Source organism: Empidonax traillii, unplaced genomic scaffold (assembly GCF_003031625.1).
Source record: "Empidonax traillii isolate 1590-97213 ecotype Southwest subspecies unplaced genomic scaffold, ASM303162v1 scaffold264:size1143063, whole genome shotgun sequence".
Taxonomy (NCBI): Eukaryota; Metazoa; Chordata; class Aves; order Passeriformes; family Tyrannidae; genus Empidonax; species Empidonax traillii.
This window is the reverse complement of record NW_020955457.1, coordinates 695,871-715,699: the sequence shown is the minus strand read 5'-3', so window position 1 is coordinate 715,699 and position 19,829 is coordinate 695,871. Positions and strand designations below refer to the sequence as shown.

Sequence of the window (19,829 nt, the reverse complement as noted above, 5' to 3'; positions counted from 1 at the left end):
ATATAATACAGGAAGTTTAGGGAGATATCATATACTTTTTCCACATGTCACCCAGATTTCTCTGTTAAGAAAGTGACAGAACTCCCGACCTCCCTTAAAGTAATCAGTTCTTGTATAGTTTTTGAGACTGAAATGATTGCTAGTAGATGTTTTCTGATTTAAAGGAGAAAAGGATATTCTTAAAGTTTAATTATTCATTTCTGCCAAAAGCTGACTTTCAGAGGAAATAAATGTTAGGTTTTTAAAAAATGTTTTCATGCTTGCATAGTTTGTTTAAAAAGTTGTATACTGAATTGCAAACAGCATTTGAAAAAATGTCCTGATCATAAAAATTAGCACTACCTGACTGATTACAGAAAAAGGGCCATTTGCATAGGGCAACAAGGGAGGTGGCTGGAGAAGGAGTAAAGGCAGAAACTAGGAGAGGGGAGACACCCCAAACCTATTTGCTACAAGCCTGTGAGTCAGTAAAGCTCTCACTGAAGAATAACTTTATTCTGGTATGTAACATTCCCTGTTGTATGCTTGAGATACCTGCCCGCTGAACTGTCAGAACACTGTATGACTTAAAAAACTAAGGTCTTGAACTGCTGCTTAAAATTAGACAAGAGTGGTCACCCATTACCACCAGATCATAGCAGTCTCATTTAGTTAAAAGAAGCATAACCTTCCACTCTCAGCCTCAGCCCTCCAAAAACCCAAGTGCTCTTGAAAAACTGTCTAATTTTTAAATGTCCTGCAAACCATTACCAGTCCCCAAACTGCCTGAGAGTGCTATATTTTAATAGCATCAATTATTTAGCAAAGTAGATTTTTTCACTGGAAAAGAAATTTCCTTTATACGCAGAAGATTTTAAGAGTAGAAAGCTACACTTCCTTTATCAAAGGTGTATTGTTGGTTTGGTTTTGGTTTGGTTGTTTGTTTTTAAGAAAGATGAGAATCAATCCCTAGGTATTAGCATAAGCATTTGTGCCTGCAAGAACAAAGTTATTGGCTCTGCCTCACACCAGGAATAAGAGCATATGAGAATCAGTTGTTCCTCTGAATACAGGACTCCCAAAAAGGAAATATACCTGTTCTGATGTGGTAAGGGGCTATTGATAGGATCAAGTACCTGCTGGGTGCTCTCAGAAACATCTTCCAACAGTCATCCATAATGAAAGAATATTTTTTAACATGAGTGTTTTATATTTAAAAGAAAAAGCATGAAGCCATAATACTGAAAAAATTCAAAGTATTGATATTTCTGGAATTTTTTCAAGGGGCATAGCTACCATACTCAAACCCACATTCTGTGTATATCACGATACTTAATTTTATTTGCCTAAAAATGGAATGCTTGAACATAACCCTCTTAAATGCTAATACTATTTTTTTCCTTGGTTTTAAACCCGTGGACAGTACTGGTTCCCTTGATCCACGTGTGGAAAACTGGTTGCTAGGGGGTTTTCACTGTGCACGGAGGCAGGAGTGTTGGAAGAGCAATTGTGTGCATTTACATATAATTGCTGTTACATCATTTAAGTGATTGTGGCAGGGGAAAAAGATAATTTCCAAAACTTATTCCACATTTACAACGATGTTTCATAATCTGGTGTGAAAGAACATGTACAAGCCCAGTTTTCATTACAAGTAGGAACTTCTGACATACATTTAGGTGAAAGACAAGTTTAATAGACTTGCTGTACTGTCCTAGTAAGCTGTTCTCTTACAGAAAACTTCTGGGTCTTCCATGAGATGACATTACAGACTCTACTGCTGTTGCTCCTGCCCCCCTATCACAACCTCAGAACTCCTATGCAGTAAGCCACAGCTGCCACTTTGCCACGTTAGCCTTTTAGAGAAGTTAGCAATCCCTTTGAAACCAAAACTTCTTCATGTCTGATGCCTCTTGGATCACTTTCATGTTACACTGTGGATCTCACCAGCTGTTCTGAGCAATCACAGTGTAACAATTTCCTCAGAGGCTAACTCCTGTTTCTAAAGCACATCTTTAACACCACAGTATCTCCTTTAGTTCCAGGTCCTAAGTTCCACATTGTTATTCCTGTTTCTGTCAGGCTTTGAGTAATTTAACTTGTCTAGGTCAGAGAAGGTCAGATCACAACAGAAGCATTACTGAATTGGCTTTAATCTTTCTTTACTGATGCCAGGGTTGGGAAGGGCACCTTTTCACAAGTCCCACAAAAGTCCAACACCTGGATGTAATCTAGATAAAACCGTTAGTTGCAACTAATATCTTGCTCTAATTGTACTGTAACATGAAGATGGCGATCAACTCTAAATCTCAACATCATCTGTGGCGAGCATTTGCTAAATTTTGTGCTTGCAAACTTTCATCATCTAAAAACCAGTTAGATCAGGAAACAGACACTAATCTTAAAGAGATGAGGAAAAACTTCTCAGGAACAAAAAACCTAAACATGATGCAGTGATGCATTCCATATCAAGAGGAATTTCTCCTCTAGTCATAAGGCAGTGTGAGGTCAGGACCATTCCTCAAATTATCCCTGCTCCATGATAGAGAAGCAGCAGAAGCACCATGAAACAATTCCCTACCACTCTGTCTCGCCAAAGAATTAGATTAGATTAAATTGGTCTTTGGATGCAAAAAGCGTGATCAGTGACTTTATGACTGGGCTCTAAGAAAGTAGACAGGGGGCACGGGCAAACATATATGTGGGCTACATATATTGGTAAACAGAATTGCTGCAAAGTTACACAATATTTTCTTCCTCAAGGACAAACATCCAAGCACGCTAATATCCAGAGGCTGGCAGCTTCCTATAAAGTCTTTGCAGGAGGCAGACATAAGGAAAAAAGACAACTCCAAAGTTTTTACTAGTTCAGTACTGTGAGAGTTTGTATGCACCAGCATACACCACTAGTTCCTAAACACTACGAGTACAAAGCATCCATGAAGAAGCCAGTGAGGTAAGAGTAGGAAACAAACCTGTGTCCTGGAAGCCATTTCCAATTCTGTTGTTAACACAGCTTGCTATGTTCAACAAGTCCCACAGATATTATCTGAGTAGCAGCAAGTCTTCAACCTGTTCTACAAACAATTGCAGTCTTCCTGAACTGTCTATTTTTTCAAAGTAAAAGAGATTACAACAAACAGTGCCAAGCAGTGCTGCCTCAAGTGGACAAATCTGGACCGGAGAGGACTGTATAGTTTAGAGTTCATTTCTTGTACTTTGTTAAATTTTCAACACATGAAGTCTTCTGAAGTGATTTCCGAAATGAAAACTGGATGCAAAAACACAGTTCTGTTTGCGTGTCCACTGGTTTTGCTTTCACTGGGCTGATGCTGGGGATTTTTTGCACAGGAATTGCATGTCCCCCTTTTGGTAACCTGGCCTAGATAACAACAGATGATATGGTAGGAATGCAAGTGTAAATAGTGTGTGTGAACAGAGTACCCAAAATTGGCATGTTTTGAGAGGATGTTTGCCCAAAACCTGATAACACTAAGAGGAAATTAGCAGTAACAAAGCTTGCTTAAGACAATGAGCACCCAGATTAAACAATAACTAGAGAAGTAGATAGCTGAGAGCCTTTTGAGAGAAGAAGAAGGGAAAAAAAAAAAAAAGAAAAAAGCAAAAGTTAGCTTGAAAAGCAGCACAAGAATCTGTGGTTATTGGCAGAAACCTTGGGGTGGGAGAGCAGTACCAGAGCAGCAGGTGTTAACACTTCTAAGATCCTCCCCATGGAGGATACGGTATCTGCCACACCACTCCCAGTACAGGCTGGGGGGCTGACAGGATGAGGTAGAGCAGTGGGAACTCACCTCTCAGGAGTGCACATGGGAACTCATAGAGTACACTTTTGCTGACATGTGGATTAGCTGCACAGGCTCCCCAGAGTGGGAGTGGGCGTTTGTAACCCACACTTCTTGCAAGAGAGTGGAAGTACATATAGAAATGTGTGCATATGTAAGTGGGATCAATTGTAGAAGGATATGTAAGAAATTTGTAGGTGTTTACTAACAGTTTGTAAGCCTCTAGTAATGTGATTTCTGTTGTATGGCTGATACTGATCCAGCATGTATAGTTCACTGATGACCAGCAAATTACATGTTGCTAATCAATAAACCACCTTGGTTGCTGTCACAAGACTATGTGAGTTGCACAGTTATTCTCTGAAAAAAGATTTTTCGTTATTATAAATTTGACAGAAGCATCACATCTGCAGAGCAAGGAGTGGAGAGGAAACAAACATTCTTCCAGACAAGCACAGAAGACATAATTCATCAATTTGGAAAATTAAAAAAAAAAAAAATCTTAAGACTGAACCAGAGCAAGACAAATTCAAATAATTTCCTCCTGAAAGCAGCACAGATGGACAATCCTGTTTCAATCCCAAGGGTTTGAAGACATATTGCAGTGATGTATCACAGATTTGGTGTCACTAGAACGCTGTAGTATATCAGCAGCTATGTATGTTTGCCACTCTGATTTGTGTCAGAAGAACAAGGCAGAACAGGCTGGCAAAGGCGAAGCTTTGCTCTAACCACATCAATGATATTAGAAGCCACATGTATTATCTGTCAGGCAAAAAGTACATATTTAGAAGGAAAGAGCTTGTGGTTGTTCAAGTTGCCCACTTGAAAAAAAAAGACTCCAAAAGATTAATATTTGCAGCAATATTTGTCAGAAGTAAAGAACTCCATTGAAGCATACTTGCTTTTTTCCCCAAGTCATGGACCTAGTTCATGTTTTCCATGCTTACATGAGAAACTTCTAAGGTAAAGAGAGCCTAGTATTTCAAGGGGGCTGCATTTTAATATGCTGAGCTTTATGCCAGAATTGGCACGAAAATTTAGAAAATGTAAAATGGACAGGCTAAGTGCAATATGAGAACTCCAGCTGCAGACTGGTGCTCATGCACTGTGCACTCTGTCCACCTGCTACCTGCAGAGACTACTGCCAATTACCAACCCATCCACACAGATCGATCTTTTAAAAGGGAGTATTTTTAGTTCAGTGGGTTTTCTGAAGTTCCAATAGCTGAGGCATCAGTAGACAAAGCTAATTGCTCAGCAAATAACTTGGAGGAGAGTTCTGTGACATGATACAACTGAGTAACTTAACACAAGATAATCAGCAGATACCTACAATTAAGAGCAAGTGGATGCTGTAGCCTTTCTTAAAAGGTTTGAAAATAGCTCTCCTTGGATTTCTCCTGACTGGTCCAGATATTCCACCATCTACTGATGATTTCCTGAGAAGCCTCAGGTATGATACTGCTTTACAGGTATTTTATGACCAGAAGATCAAACAAAACCCTTAAAAGAGTGTTCAGATATCCCCAAGACCTTGGAAAAGGAAGTGATTTACAAGTGAATAGGAATATTTGGCAATATGTTAATCACTACTGAAAGCAAGGACTAGAGGTATTAAGCTGGCATAACCAAGACAGCTTCCAGGGAGCTGCCCACATCAAATAACCACTACGAAAAATGACAAAGCAGATTTAAGGAAGCTAATTTGAGCCCTGCCAAAACCATTCATGGGCTACCTATGTGAAATAAGTAAAATAAATCTACTCAAAAGAATAAATGGTGTTCACAATCCAAGTGGCAAAGCCTGAGGAATACATCTGTCCTTTGACCCAGCCAAAGATGCACCAGTTCAACATTCACCAGAAGGTAACACAAGCTTTCATTTCACTAAGCTATTACAATACTTTAGAAGATGCTGAGTGACAGGCACACTCTCCCTTGGGTAACTCTTCTGTCACATAGATGGCTGATCCCAGGATCTAGTCTTCTGAAGGACAAACTAGTCAAAAGAAGGGAGAGAAAGAGCCCCAGTAATCTATTGAATCCAAAATAAAAGAAAGTATAATGAATGCACATGGAATGATAATCTGCATGATAAAATTAAATTAGGTATTAAATTGTTTCTGGTACAGATTACTAGGTCATGTTAAAAGCATGTCTTGCTTCTTAATCTTTTATCCTCTTAACTATTTGACATGAGGGAAACACTCCTGGAAGTTTCATCTAAAAAGCACAGGCCAACAGGGTATTATAAGTCACAGAATCACAATCTCATTACTAAAGTTATCATTGGTTGGGGAGAAAAACCTACATTAAAACCAGTATGTAACCAAAGGAAAACCAGGCATAATACAAAATATGAATCAGAAGCTAAGAAAGGCAAAATACTCAGAAGACAAGCAAAAAGTTTTATTTAGAATGGTTATTTACTCATGTGAATAGCATGAAGGAGCACATATTTCAGAGCAAACAGGAAGTTCAGAAAAATTTCTGTTCTACATTTGTGGAGAAAAACAACATATATCAGAAAAGTCTAACAATAGCCATGGAAAGCCTTAAACATAGGAATAGAAGTAAGGCGGTTTTTAAATCAGCAGTTCCATATAGCCTGTATTCAAGAATTTTAGGAGCTGGCAGAGGAGACTTGTGTGCTGTTAATGTGGATTTTCCATAAGCTCTGAGAAATCTGGGGAAGCTCAGGAAAAAAGAAAAATCTCAAAGAAAGCTGAGGTTGTGCCAATACCAGAAAAATAAGTAAGAAAGGAACAAATTCAGGAACTTACGGTCAACCTTGCCTTAATTCCAGAAAAAAAACCCCAAAACAATAAACCAACTTCTTGATCCAGGAAAAAGAAATGAATGAGCAAATTTTACTTAAATTACACAGCTTAAATGCATGGAAAATGTATCTTTTTGGAATGACTTTTTTTTCCTCATGCAATTACAGCGTGCATTTGGTAAATAACAGGAAAGTGTTGATGTAACATATTTGCACTTTGACTTGTTCAGTAGAACACAGGGAAACTGGCACAGCTGTGGACATATAGCTTATAGTAAGCAACTTAAAACTAAAGTTACAGGTCTGTGTCACCAATGAGGACTCAGTCAGACATATTTCTAATTGAATCCCACAGGAATTAGTTCTTGGCAGCAATCTACTCAGTATTTTATCTGGAAATAAAGTTTACTAAGAACATTCATAAAAGCTCTAAGTAAATAGTGTAGCAGGACTGCTGGTTGGGAACCATCCGGATTACTGGAAAATTTAATGTTTCAGCATGATCAGTGTGAGGTCATGTATTTAAGAGTGATGGATATAAAACACTTATAGATGGAAAACTTCCTCAGGAAGTAGATGGAATAGCTGGTAACAGAGTAAACGTGGGTTCCTTATGCATGAGTTCAAAAACAGTATATACATAATTGTTAAATGGCTCAGAAAACAAACCACCAGAACCAAATGCTGTTTTCATTGCAGGGAGGAAGAGACCAGAGAAACGTGACTATCATCAAAACACTTTTCAAGTACTGATCTTCATTGGCAAAAGCTGTCGCTGCATTCCAGAAAGCAGCAACAGGATGACAACTTCTCTATCCATGTTTATTGGAACTGCTTTATCAGAATATAGCCTCAAGTCCTTTCAGAGAAGATATTAGCAAACTAGAGATTTCAAAGAGCAAGTACAAACAATCCAAGTGCAAATAAGCCTAAAAATTGAGCATCACAACAGAGTAGTTGGCATATAAAAGTTACCTCCATCACCTGAGGTTTAAGGACAATACTAAGACCTATAACTCATTTGGTAGGGGAAAAATATATATTAAGAGCAGTGTGATCACTGAAAGTAAGTTCATATTAAAACACCAAGCAAGCTTTTTTCAATAACTGTAGTAATCACTAAGCTTCCAGAGGTGGCAGTAGTTTTGCTAACATTATTCATGTCTGTGATTCCTGGACTAAATCCCAAACTAGAATTAAAGTATTAAAATTAAAAGATAATCACAGTGGCCAGCGACCTTACTGTAGGCCATAATTTCGTAATAACTGTTTCTCCGGTTCACCAGTGATGTAACTAGAAACAGACATGTTTTCAGCAAAACACTTGGTTTGGGACTGACAGTTACCACTGTCCAGGCCAACTCAGTGACCCTTCTCAATAAAAAACATCCCTTTCAACACCCAATCTCAATAAATAATGGAACTTTCACAAATAAAATTCATTTAAGTCTTTAAATGTAAGCACGAATGAAACAAGCACTTTTACTTAAAGCTTCTGCTCTCGCACCTCCACTTTACCGACTCACTGAATCACAGAATCAACTGGGCTGGAAAAGCCCTCCAAGATCACCGACTCCAGCCTATGACCGAACACCATCATGTCAACTAGACCATGGCACTGAGTGCCACGTTCAGTCTCTTCTTAAATACCTCCAGGGACAGTGATGCCGCCACCACCTCCCCGGGCAGTCCATTCCAATGTCTAATCATCCTTTCTATGAAGAAATTCCTGATGTCCGACCTAAACCTCCCCTGGCGCTGCTTAAGATTGTGTCCTCTCGTCCTGTCGCTTTCAGAAATGAACGAAAATAACAAGACCCAAGGGCTCAGCCGGGAGCGGGCTCGCTATCCCCGGAAGCGATAAAGCCTCGCTCATGCGTCAACTCCCGGTGCTCCCCCCAGGAGAACGCCGAGATCCGCTGGAAAAGGCAGGAGAGCAAGATGCTCACGGGGCCCGAGCGGGGAGGGCGCTGTGCCCCGCTGGGGGCGGCCGAGCCCGGTCTTTGGGGCTCGGCAGCCGCCAGGACCCTCTCCCTCTCGACTCGCCATCAGCCGAGACCACGGGGCGACCATTGGCACAGGAAGCCGAGCCGCCCCAGCCTCCCCGCCCCGGCGCTTCCGTGCCCGGCGGGCGGGTGAAAGGTCCTGTGGCGCCCGGATGGAGGCGGTGCCGCTCCCCTATATAAGCGCCCGCCGCCACCGCGCCCGCCTCTCGCCGCGCCGCCGCCTCCTGGCTCACCGCTGTTCGCTGGGCCCCGCGCCGCCCCGAGCCCGGGAATAAGTCGGCCAGGAAGGCTCCGCTGCCGCCATGGTGAGGCGGGGGAGCGCCGGGAACAGGGGGAGCGGGAAGGAGAAGGAGAGGAAGCGGGGCCGCCACGCCGGCAGCGCCGCGGGGCCGCCGCGCCTGTCCAGGCCGAGCCGGCCCTCGGCCCGGGGAAAGGGCGGCCTCGGCACTGCGCGGAGGGGCCCTGGCTGCTGAGGCGGCTCCCAGAGCCCACCCCAGGCCGGCGTGCAGGGAGGGCGGCTTGTGAGCCCGGGAGTGCCTTTCGCGTCGGGAGCGGCACCCTGGGACGCGTCGGGAGCGGGGCTGACACGGCCCCGCGTGTGTGTGTCCTCAGAATCGGCTCATGTTGAGGGGCTGCGCGTCAGTTCATGCAGCAGGTCGTGCCTCTTCGTCAGTGTGTGACAGCCCGTATTTCGGAGTCTGTCAGGTTGGGAAGGGACCACAGTGGGACATCAAGCCCACCCTTCCTGCTTAAGCAGGGTCGTCCTAGAGCACATTGCACAGGTTTGCATCCGACCGGTTGTTGGGTATCTCCAGCGAGGGAGTCTCCACAACCTCTCGGGACAGCCTGTTCCAGTGCACGGTCACCCGCACAGTAAAGAAGTTTCTTCCTCATATTCAGATGGAACTTCCTGTGCATCAGTTTCTGCCCGTTGTCTCTCGTCTTACTGGTTGGCACCACCAAGAAGAGCCTGAGTCCATCCTCTGTGCACCCCCCCTTTAGCCATTCATATCTATAGTTTTATATATATATATTTATATATCATCCATGTTTTTTGAAGACCTTTCTTTCTCCATATTTTTATTTCTATTTTTATCAGCTCACATAGCCTACATTAATGCCCAATTATTTGCAAGCACTTAATTGCATAAGCTTCTCAAATCAGTTTCCTGAGTGGCTGAGTTAGTCTTCCTGGCCAGATGCCCCTTTTTGTTCTTGCAGTGTGAGTTGTTGGCAGTTTTGTTGATCAAGTCTTTGCTACTTAATGGGTGGCGAGGTTAAATGGTAACATACATGGAGCCTCAACTGTATTTATTTTTGAGGACAAGGAGTGTTTGTGCTAGCTGTATATAGGCAAACAAACCATGGAGGGGTGTGCTTGCAGCTTCCCACTGTGAGATGCAGTTAGACACTAAAAAATAGCTTTTCCTCAGAGATACAACTTCGTTCTTTCATTCTCTTCCCACCACCATTCTTCTCTGCCACCATACCCTTCAGATATCTCTTCTACTGAGTAGAACAAGGTAGTCCTGTAGCTTAATTGTTCTTTACACTCTAGAAGTCTGTTCTTAAGAAGAGGCTGTGGATAGTGTTAGTTGGTGTTCACTGGAGTGTCTGATATTTGTAACTTAAATGTTTTAGGCGTTTAAAGATACTGGCAAAGCACCTGTGGAACAAGAGGTAGCAATTCATCGTATTAGAATTACTTTGACAAGTCGCAATGTAAAATCACTGGAGAAGGGTGAGTAGTACTTTTTTGTTTACTTGGGTAGCTTGTCAAGTAATGAATATGCCACGTGATGCATTGCAAAATAAATGTATTGAAACCAGTTGTAATTAAAGATGTTAGCGTTTGCCTGCTTGGTTGCTGTGGCTTAAGCTCACTGAGTCAACCCAAAGTACTTCATACAGTGACAAGTACATTTTGATTTAATTCTTAATGAAAGCTAGTGTTTTGGGGGGTTTTATCCTGCTGAAAACTTATGTCATAATGGCTAATGTAAGAGAGTGCAGCTTCTTCACTTTAGTTCTCATGGGAGATTTTCAAATAGCCATCATTCTTTGAATGTATAAGAACTGAAAGGCACCAGGTTCTTGATATTTTGTCGCTCGAGTTATGAAGAGTTCAGTCTAACATTCTTTTAAGAAATTATTTATTCCTGTTTAGGAACTGGCTTTGCCAGTATTTAGTCATATAACATAAATGTTGTAGAATCACTTTTTGCAGAATCCTCAGGCTTATAACAGCTTAAATACAGATTAAACTTGTAGTAATGGCTTTTGCCTACTGTTGTACCTTATTTTGCTCACCAGGGCATAACACTTCCACTTGTATGTGTTGGCTATGAGGATAATGCTTAAAATGAATGGCAGTGATCACTTAATACGCTATTCTGAGCCAACATCTTGTTTGAAATACTCACTTAAGGAAACAAGTAAGTAAAATAGTCACAAACCTGAGCTATTTTGTCTTTTTTCCAGTCTGTGCTGATCTGATCAGAGGCGCTAAGGAAAAAAACCTTAAGGTGAAGGGACCTGTTCGCATGCCCACCAAGGTACTTTACACTTTTCTTGTCTTTTTTTTCTGCAACTATGCACTTAAAACACTTTTTCAGAAAAAAAAGATGAGATGAAAAGCAGTACTACTAAACAGTGATGACCCAGTGTAAATAGATAATGATTTCACAAGTTGCTTTGATTCTTAAAGGTTTAATGCAAAATATGTTGAATGTGGAGAGGGCTTTATTGTTCAATTTGTTTTCATCATGAGCTTTTTTTTTTTAAATGAAATTAAATATGTAGGGAAGGAGTGCTAACATTAGTAAACTATAACTTAAAAGGTAACTTTCTAAAGTCATAGATACCATACAGTATTTTTAGATGACTTAGGTGATCATATTTACCATCAGATAGGAGAGATTACTCCTCTTTGTGCATCAGCCAAATACTTTGTGTTTGACTTTTCAGACCCTGCGGATCACTACCAGGAAGACACCTTGTGGTGAAGGTTCCAAGACCTGGGATCGTTTCCAAATGCGTATCCATAAGCGGCTCATTGATCTACACAGCCCTTCTGAGATTGTGAAGCAGATCACTTCCATCAGCATTGAACCAGGTGTAGAAGTTGAAGTTACTATTGCCGATGCCTAAATGATCATCGTTGCTGAATAAAATTGATTTACAAATTTTCATCACTGTTTGTTTTCATATGCGTGTTGAAAGGTAGCTCTGTGATGATTTTCACAAAGGACAACAGAGATCATAAAATGCTGTGAGAGGATTGTATGATATTTTAAGAAGAATATGCTATCTGTAAACATCAGGAAAATTAAACTTGGGCATCATGGTTTCATTGGAGGTTGGTGACTGTATGGTCATGCAGCACTTAAATTATTAAAAATATATTTTTCATGAAGGGTTTAACTTTGGCTGAAATCTTAGTCTATACCCTGACAAGAAGTAGCATTAAAATTGATGTTTAGGTAAATTACTAAGTTTTTAATTTTTGGTTCTTGCTGTGCAAGGCAGAACTAACACTAAGATTACTTGGCTTTGTTTTTTTCTGAGCATGTCTCAGTCGAAGGATCCTGAGGATGCTACTCATAAAACTTCATAAAAATTTGTGGTGAATACACTGAGTTTAGCAAGTTCATTCTTTAGACTTGCATGCAGAGTCACGAAACTTAAGCTTTGGAACTCTCTAGTTGTCTTTTCAGGCTTAGATTTCCACAGGTATGATTAATGTTTAAGGTTCATATGTAAAGCAGCAAAACAGCCATTTTCAGTGCTGCTACTTAGGGCTCTCAAGTAAAGGAGGTATGAGTAATTCTTACACCAACAAGGCAAAGAAGGCCCAGAGTTAAATAAAAGAGAACAGTTTCATTTAATCCATTTAAGATAAGGTTGCTGCTTCTGCTTCCAAGCATAGGAAATAACTTGAATTCTAATGAATTTAGTGGAGGTGTGTAGTTTGAGGTCCTGTTTATATTTGCTAAGACGTAAAACAGTGGCCAAAGCTTGAGCTTTCTTACTCAGGGCATTCAAGTCCTTAGATTTCATTAAATGTAAAGCCTTAGAAGGATTCTAACCATATAGTTAGCAGGCTTGAGAGCTTTGGTAATAGGGAGAGGTGAGAAACTGAGTTGACGTGTACAGATTGCATCAAGCCTGCTTCCTTGGGAAACATCCTGAAGAACTGCATGAGCAGAGGGGTGGAAAAACACCCCAAAACAAAACACCTGTGTTTTCCTAAAAGTCCATTTCTGGTAATACGCTACAAATATGAGCTTCCTGACAAACACTTCTAGCTGTAGTTTTAAAATTATTTGTGTTTATATGAAGTGCTCTTTATGGGGATAAATGGGCAAACAAGTAGCAGATGAGACGTGTTACTAGCTGACGCTCAGTCACCTCTGTGTACAATAGCTACTTTCAAACAAGTAGTCTTCCCTCTGCTTAACTCAAGCTCTGTGAAGGTACTGTGGATCTAGGGAAAGCTGGTGTGCTTTAACATCAGTTCTGTCTTTGGTCCTTCCTGTTGGTCAAAACCTTTTGCTATGAAGTAGCTTTCCATTGGTTTACAGCCGGCTCTACCTCTGACTTAGGGGGGGCGTCTTAAACATACCTCAGTGACCTAAAGCCCCATCTATGTTCTTTGAGCAGCTATGGCACTTCAAAGACCCCATTTTTTTTTGCGGTCTTCTGAGTGCGTATCTTTCTCATCACCCGTCTCCAACTTAAAATGCAAATGCAACTTAACCTTTGCGTCTGGGGCTGGTGCCGTGCAGAGGTACTGCTGCCTGCCTACTGGATGAAGGGACAGGCTTTCCACTGGTTACCGGAGAAGCAGAGGGCTTGCCTGTGGAAGGTGATGGACCTCAAGCTGCCGCGGGGTCCCATCGGCAGCGGGCAGGTCGCGTCCCGCAGCATCTTCCCCTCCTCGCCTCCCGCGGTTCCTGACCTGTCCCACCCACGGCTTCTACGAGACAGGAACGCTTCGGGATTTATTTGTTTTCTGTTCAGTTTACGACAACACCGCAGGAGTGTCGAAATGTTTTACGTAACACCCACAATGACTTTATGTAACTTTATGTTCGGATGGAAACATTTCGGTACCCGCGTCACCCCCCCTCACTTCAACCCGCGGCGCGGCTCCGTCGGGCAGCGCACCCCTCGTGCCTCGTTGGAACGGCCGCTGTCCGGTCAAACCTCTTCTTTGCCGCCGTGCCTTATTGAGGACGATATACAAACACCGCATCACGAGCACACGCGGCTCCGTCCCGTCCTGTCCCCGCCGTTCCCGTCCTCCTTCCCGGGCCGGCGGCGGCTCCAGCAGCGGCTCCGGCGGCGCCGGCGCCTTGCGCTGTGCGGCAGCGCCCCCTGCCGGGCGGAGGGGGCGGCGCCCGTGACGGCACACGGCCTGTCCGTCACCGCCCGCTCCGCCCTCCCCCCCCCCCCCGCTCGCTCTCGGCCAATCAGCGCCCGTCTCCCCCCGGCCAAAAGCGCTCCCCCCGCTCGCGCTCGGCTCGCGGGTTCCCGCGCGCGCCAAGGTAGCGCCGCCGTCCGGGCGGGCGCTCCCTGAGGAGGGATTCGGGGAGTGGGGAGGGATCAGCCCCTGAGGGCTGGGGAGCGCTGAGCTTTGCGGGGTGAGGGCTGCAACACTTCCAGGTGGATGAGAGCAGTGCCCAGTGAGGCTGTTAGCGTGCTTTCCCTTGTGTGTTTCCTAGGATAACCTGTTAGTTGTTTTTCTTTTGAGATTCCTTCATACTCCCAGGTGGAGTATGTATACTCCACTCCAGGTGGCCTTATCTCCCTCAGAAATGTTTGTTTATGTACAAGCTGCCCTCGTCTTTGTTTTGCTCCGTGTGTATTTTTGTCTGTTCTCTGAGAAAATGATGGGCTTTTTTTTTTTTTTTTTCTTCTGTTTTTTCCTTACAAGTTCCTTTGCACGGAACAATGGATGATGAGGGGAAAAACTATGTTCCTGCAGAAGTATCTGATGTGTTGGAATCAGTTTCTTTTCTGAATGTTGAGGGTAAACCTTCGCCCTTGGAATCAACAGTATTGCCCAATATGGAGGAACAGCAGGTGTGGATTGGTTTTACAAGATGTCTTCTGGTGATGCTGGGGGTTTTGTTTGTTTGGGTTTTGTGCGGCTTTTGTTGTTGGTTTGTTTTTGTAAGTTTTAATTCTGACAAATCTTTCATAAGAACTGCTGTGCTCCTCTACCCCTAAGATGTGTTTGACTCTTCTGCTTATTTGTCACTGCTTACACACAGGTCATAGCCCATATCAAGTACAGGTGGTCAATGCTATGTCATGTGCTAAGCTTTTGAGAAAAAAAGCAAAGGACTTCAGTAATTACACTTTGAATGCAATGAGGCCGTGCTGCTCTTTTTAGTAAGCTGAAAGAGCATGCGAACCTGTGTTGAGACTTGTTAGGGGCTTGGAAATAAAATCTATAACGCTGTGCTCTGCACTTGAGGAAAAGATAGTATAGCAATCTCTCCTTTTTGGACTGGGAGGTTTCCTGGGTGACTTTTTCTCAGGTGATCTAATTTTGTATGATTAGTGGAGTGCTGGAGAAAATCTATCTGCTGAATGAAAAGTTACCAAAGTAAAGACTTGGAAGCTCTGTGAGAAAGGAAGGAATGCTAGGATCCCTCTAAAAAGCTTCCTGCTATTATTGCATTACCTGTGTGGTGAGAACATTTTGTAATGGTTAGGCGATGGAAAAGCCCATCTTAGCAGCTGAGAATTGTTTCATGGGTGTTACTGTGAGGAAGATGAGTGGTTGGTGCCTGGATGGTGGTAAGGAAGTGGTCCCTTGAGGCTAAGAATGTGTCAATCTATTAATTGAACATTCTCCATACAAAATGGAAGTGCAGTACTGTTTAGCAGCTGTTAGAGAACACAGCTTGAATTCAATACAGAGGGACACCAGAAGGTGGAAGCAGTGCAGTTTATGCCTGTGATAGTGTGCTCCTTTTAAATCAAAATACTAGCTTTGTCATGAAAGAATGCTAAGGGGGGGTGGCACACACAAAAAAGGGTTACTTAAGGACAGTAAAAGCTAAAGAAGCAAATGAAAGGTGGGAGTCTGAACTTCACAAGGAAGGAAAAAGTGAGGCATTAGGATGAAATAGGAAATACTGCATCAGATATGTATGCTGATATGATTTATTTGGGTCTGTTCTGTTTAAAAAGTGGCAATTGTAACTGTGTTTTGTACCCTTTTTTTTTTTTTTTTTTTTTTTTTTTTTTTTTTTTTTTTTTTTTTTTTTTTTTTTATTGAATAGGTATATCATCCTCTGAAAGTCTTCCTGAGAGTGAGGCCTTTTTCTATAGCAGAGCTTGAAAGCCATGAATCTCAGGTTAGTTTTGTAGAATTAAGAATTAGGTTTTTCTTCTCTCCCAAAGAACATGCAGTATTGTAAAGTGGAACTTTCTTACATAAGCCAGGTACTGCTTTCAAATAGAATTAGTGGACACCTAGATAAATGTGATTTTTTGTTTATTTTTTTTTTTAAACCACAGTTTTTACTGATTTGTGGGGTACAGATGTACAGATGCACACCTGTAACTCTGCTAAATTCCACTGGGTACGTTGTTTAAAAATAGGTGTTACTCTTAACGCTGTACAATGCTCAAGAAACGAAGGAATTTCATAGAAGAGATTATGCAATTCTAGGAGTAATTTGGATATCTGACCTTCGAGTTTCTTCGAAATGCTTGAGTGGTTTCCTACCTCATCCCGGTTACTTGCTGCTCATCCTGTCAAAATGTTCTGTAACCTCTACCATTTATACTGTCAGATTCAGATGCTTCAGTGTTTTACACTCAAGTGCACACAGAAACATGCAGAAACACTCCCCTCCATTGTGACCACTGATGCAAAGAATTCCTTTAGCTGTCTTTGGAGGACAAGGTCCCTAGTGTATGTCTCAGCCCTTGTCTTTGCAGGGTCTCTGATAGACCTCTAGATCCTGACTTATTCAAAGAATTTTGTACTAGTTCTCATCTATGTTTTGCAAATTGGTTTTAAAAAATGCATTCTTGCATTTGATCTACAAGAGCTGGAACCCTTTGTATTGTTTTCATTTGGATTATCCTCACACACCAGACCCCTCCCCACCCTCATCTTCCATTCACCTTTCTTTAGGCAGCTCTTACTGAATAGTGTGTATTACCACCATGGTTCCAATTTGGCAAATTCCAGAGTCTGAAATGGCTCTAAGTGTAAATTGATATGCAAAATCAAACTGGTTTATGAATTGTTTATCTCATTGGTCTTTGGTGGGTGACATTTCTGACCTCCTGACCACTGGAGAAACTATTTGTTCTTAGAAATGGAGGAAGAGCGATTGTTGAAGTTTGGACTAAATTTTTTTGTGAAGCTGTTGTCTTCATGTAGTTCCTGATAAAATAGTTGAACTTCCAGCATATTAGCTCTATAACCTGTTTTGCATGGGATTAAGACATTTTTTCTCAGCATCCAAAAATGGAGTGATTGAAAGATCAACATCTTCAGTGCTTTCTATTTTCTTTACTATCACCTGAATCCAGGTGACAAATGAAAAAAAAAAAAAAACAAACCCACAAAACAATCAATTAATCCCCCCTTCCAATCTCTTTAATCAATTTAATTTTTACCTCTTTTTTGCCTCCCTGCCATGCATAATTTTCAGGAAAGTATCTTTGTTCCAAATATGTGGCCAGAAAAGAAAACAAGTAGAACCCAAAACTTATTTCATATAGCTGTAGGCTGGTGCTTTAAAAAGAGACAATCAACAGTTTAACTGATCTGTTGTTGCTTATAGGGAGAATGATTTCTGCAAGTAAAACTTAAAACCTCTGGAAGAAATTTTGCGTTCTTGATACAATCAGTGATTCTCCAGAGTGACTTGCAGGAGAGCAGGAAGTTGTGCTATTTGGATATAAACAATGTGTATAGTGCCAGAAATGGCCTAGCTCCTGCCACTTTACCTGGGGGATTAGCTGGAGGTGACAAGCAGAGTGAGATGTTACCAACTGGCTCCAGTCTTTGCAGATCTGACTACCTCGAGGCCTCTATTTACAAATGTCTATGAGGCCAGTGGCAGCTGATGGCATGTGCTGCAGATACAGGATTATTCAGTAGCTCCCTAGGGTTTAGTATATCTGACCTGCATTCCTATTCCTGGTGGTGTGGAAGGAATGTTAAAGAGTGTATGCATTTAGAGCCTGGCACAATGAGCAGGTGATTGGTCTAAGTTCAGAAAGCAGCTTCTTAGGTCTTGTCAGAATGAGAATGTTCTCAGTTGGAAGGAACTGACAAGGCTTATCAAAATCCAACTCCTGGCCTTGTACAGAACAACCTCGAGAGTCACACCATGTGCCTGAGAGCGTTGTCCGAATGCTTCTTGAACTCAGACAGGCTTGGTGCTGTGACCACTTCCCTGGGGAGCCGGTTCCAGTGCCCAACCACCCTCTGAGCAAAGAACCATTTTGTAATATCTAACCTAAACCTCCCCTGAGACAGCTTCCTACCATTCCCTCAGGTCTTGTCAGTGGTCACCAGAGAGAAAAGATCAGTGCCTGCCCCTCTTCCCCTGATGAGCAAGACAGCTGTGAGATCTATATCAGCTAATAAACATACTTGTTAATTGAGGCTCCTAGGAAGAGCAGTACTTCCTATGCACATGCTACATATGGATTGTTAGTCTTAACAGCTCTAGCCATTCTCTGAAGGTAAATGTCAGATTTAGTTACAACCTTGCAGCTGATGTATCAAGACATTATTAAGATATACTGATAGTTCAGCTTGCATTTTTGGTAGCCAGTCTGGTGTAAAATAAATTTTCCTTTGACACTGCATCCTACATTTATCTAGTTAGTGAGTGCTGGGTAATTGTATTTCACCTTTATTTAATTGAGAAATGGCAATCAAATTACTTGAAACTAATTCAATTTCCTTCATTACTGGTAATACCATCTATCAATCAAAGGATAATGCTTCAGACTTATTTTACTTTATTAATGCTGCTCGTAGTCTGTTTCGCATTGAAGGTGATTGATGTGGAAAACCAGTAGATTTCAGTAGAGCTTTGTTTGTGCAAGTCACTGTCACAAAATACCAGGCTTTAGAAAGTGTTTCCAAGAAAAAAAAAAGTTTTTCTACATTCTGGCTTTCATATGAAGTGATATCTTTGTAGTTATGTGCCTCAAGGTGATATGTGTAAATTGGGCAACTCTTTATAGCTCTAGTAAATAGGTGAAAGCAATAGGCTTTTTGGCTGTTTGTTTTTTGGGTTTTCTTGGGGGGAGGGAACGTGTTGAGTTTGTTTTTTGTTTTATTCAGATAGCTTTATTCCTGAATAATTTTATGTGGTGTTTTGGTTTCCCTTTTCTTGTTTGTGTTTTTTTTTTTTTTTTTTTTTTTTTTTTTTTTTTTTTTTTTTTTTTTTTTTTTTTTTTTTCTTTTTTTTTAGGGTTGTGTAACTATTGAAGATGCCCAGACAGTAATTCTTAATGCACCCAAAGAGTCTTCTGCCATGAAAAACAGTGAAAGAGGGATCGGTCATGCTGTGCACAGGTTCACATTTTCTCAGGTGGGCAAACTTGTTTCAAATTTTTAGTGTTTTTTGTTTGTTTGGTTGTTTTTTTTTTGTTTGTTTTTTCCCACTGTAATGAAAGCTGAATTTTGTATGATTTCATGCAATTTAATTTCTCTTCTTTTAATTACATGTGATGGTACTTGCCATTGATAAAAAGACTGCTCGTTAATTATTAATAAGCTGTCAAGAAAGCTGCATTACAATGGAGGTGCCTATTAGATGAGACAATGAAGCTTCTTTGGCAGTTCTGTGGTTTTCCTTGATTAGATGCTACAGAAGCTTCTTGTAGGCACAAACTTACTCTGCTGTTCCTGCAGATGCTCTCATCTGGGAAGTGGTACAGGAAATCTTACATTTGTAAGCATGTATTTATGAACTTACTTTTGAAAGAATGGCAGCCTAACTGTTTTAGCCTTCTGTACTGAACGTGAATTTCTTAACTCTATTACCTGCTGCAAGAAATCCTATTCTTACCGTATCAAAAGATAAACAGCTCCAGGGATTGAATCATTTAGACTGTTGTAATGCTGATTTTTCTTGTCAGTTGTGGGTAACTGGTGCAGAGTGAGGAGGGAGCTTTACATCACCAGCAGAGCTCTTGAAAGTATCCACAGCATGTGCTTGGTAGCATTCTGAGCAGTTTATTTTAGGAGTAGGAAAATAT

At 41.5% G+C, this 19,829-nt stretch overlaps 2 protein-coding genes and 1 non-coding gene across 3 annotated transcripts in view; all 3 read left to right on the top strand.

Moving 5' to 3' along the window:
* Positions 1-8,761: 8,761 nt before the first annotated feature.
* On the top strand, positions 8,762-11,761 carry RPS20 (ribosomal protein S20). Its single transcript, XM_027889535.1, has 4 exons — positions 8,762-8,875; positions 10,212-10,311; positions 11,052-11,125; positions 11,538-11,761. Exons 1-4 carry the CDS (start codon positions 8,873-8,875, stop codon positions 11,718-11,720), a joined length of 360 nt encoding a protein of 119 aa, XP_027745336.1. The 5' UTR covers positions 8,762-8,872; the 3' UTR covers positions 11,721-11,761.
* Positions 10,910-10,974, top strand: LOC114060217. The gene has a single exon (XR_003571843.1). It is a non-coding gene; the product is annotated as a small nucleolar RNA U54 (small nucleolar RNA).
* Positions 11,762-14,080: 2,319 nt separating the features above from the next.
* LOC114060212 (kinesin-like protein KIF20A) overlaps positions 14,081-19,829 on the top strand; it is a 28,744-nt gene continuing 22,995 nt past the window's right edge. Inside the window, exons 1-4 of the mRNA XM_027889543.1 lie at positions 14,081-14,119; positions 14,509-14,657; positions 15,869-15,943; positions 19,040-19,159. Of these exons, the coding sequence (XP_027745344.1) occupies positions 14,526-14,657; positions 15,869-15,943; positions 19,040-19,159 (327 nt within the window). The 5' untranslated portion in view covers positions 14,081-14,119; positions 14,509-14,525. The remainder of the gene's footprint in view (positions 14,120-14,508; positions 14,658-15,868; positions 15,944-19,039; positions 19,160-19,829) is intronic.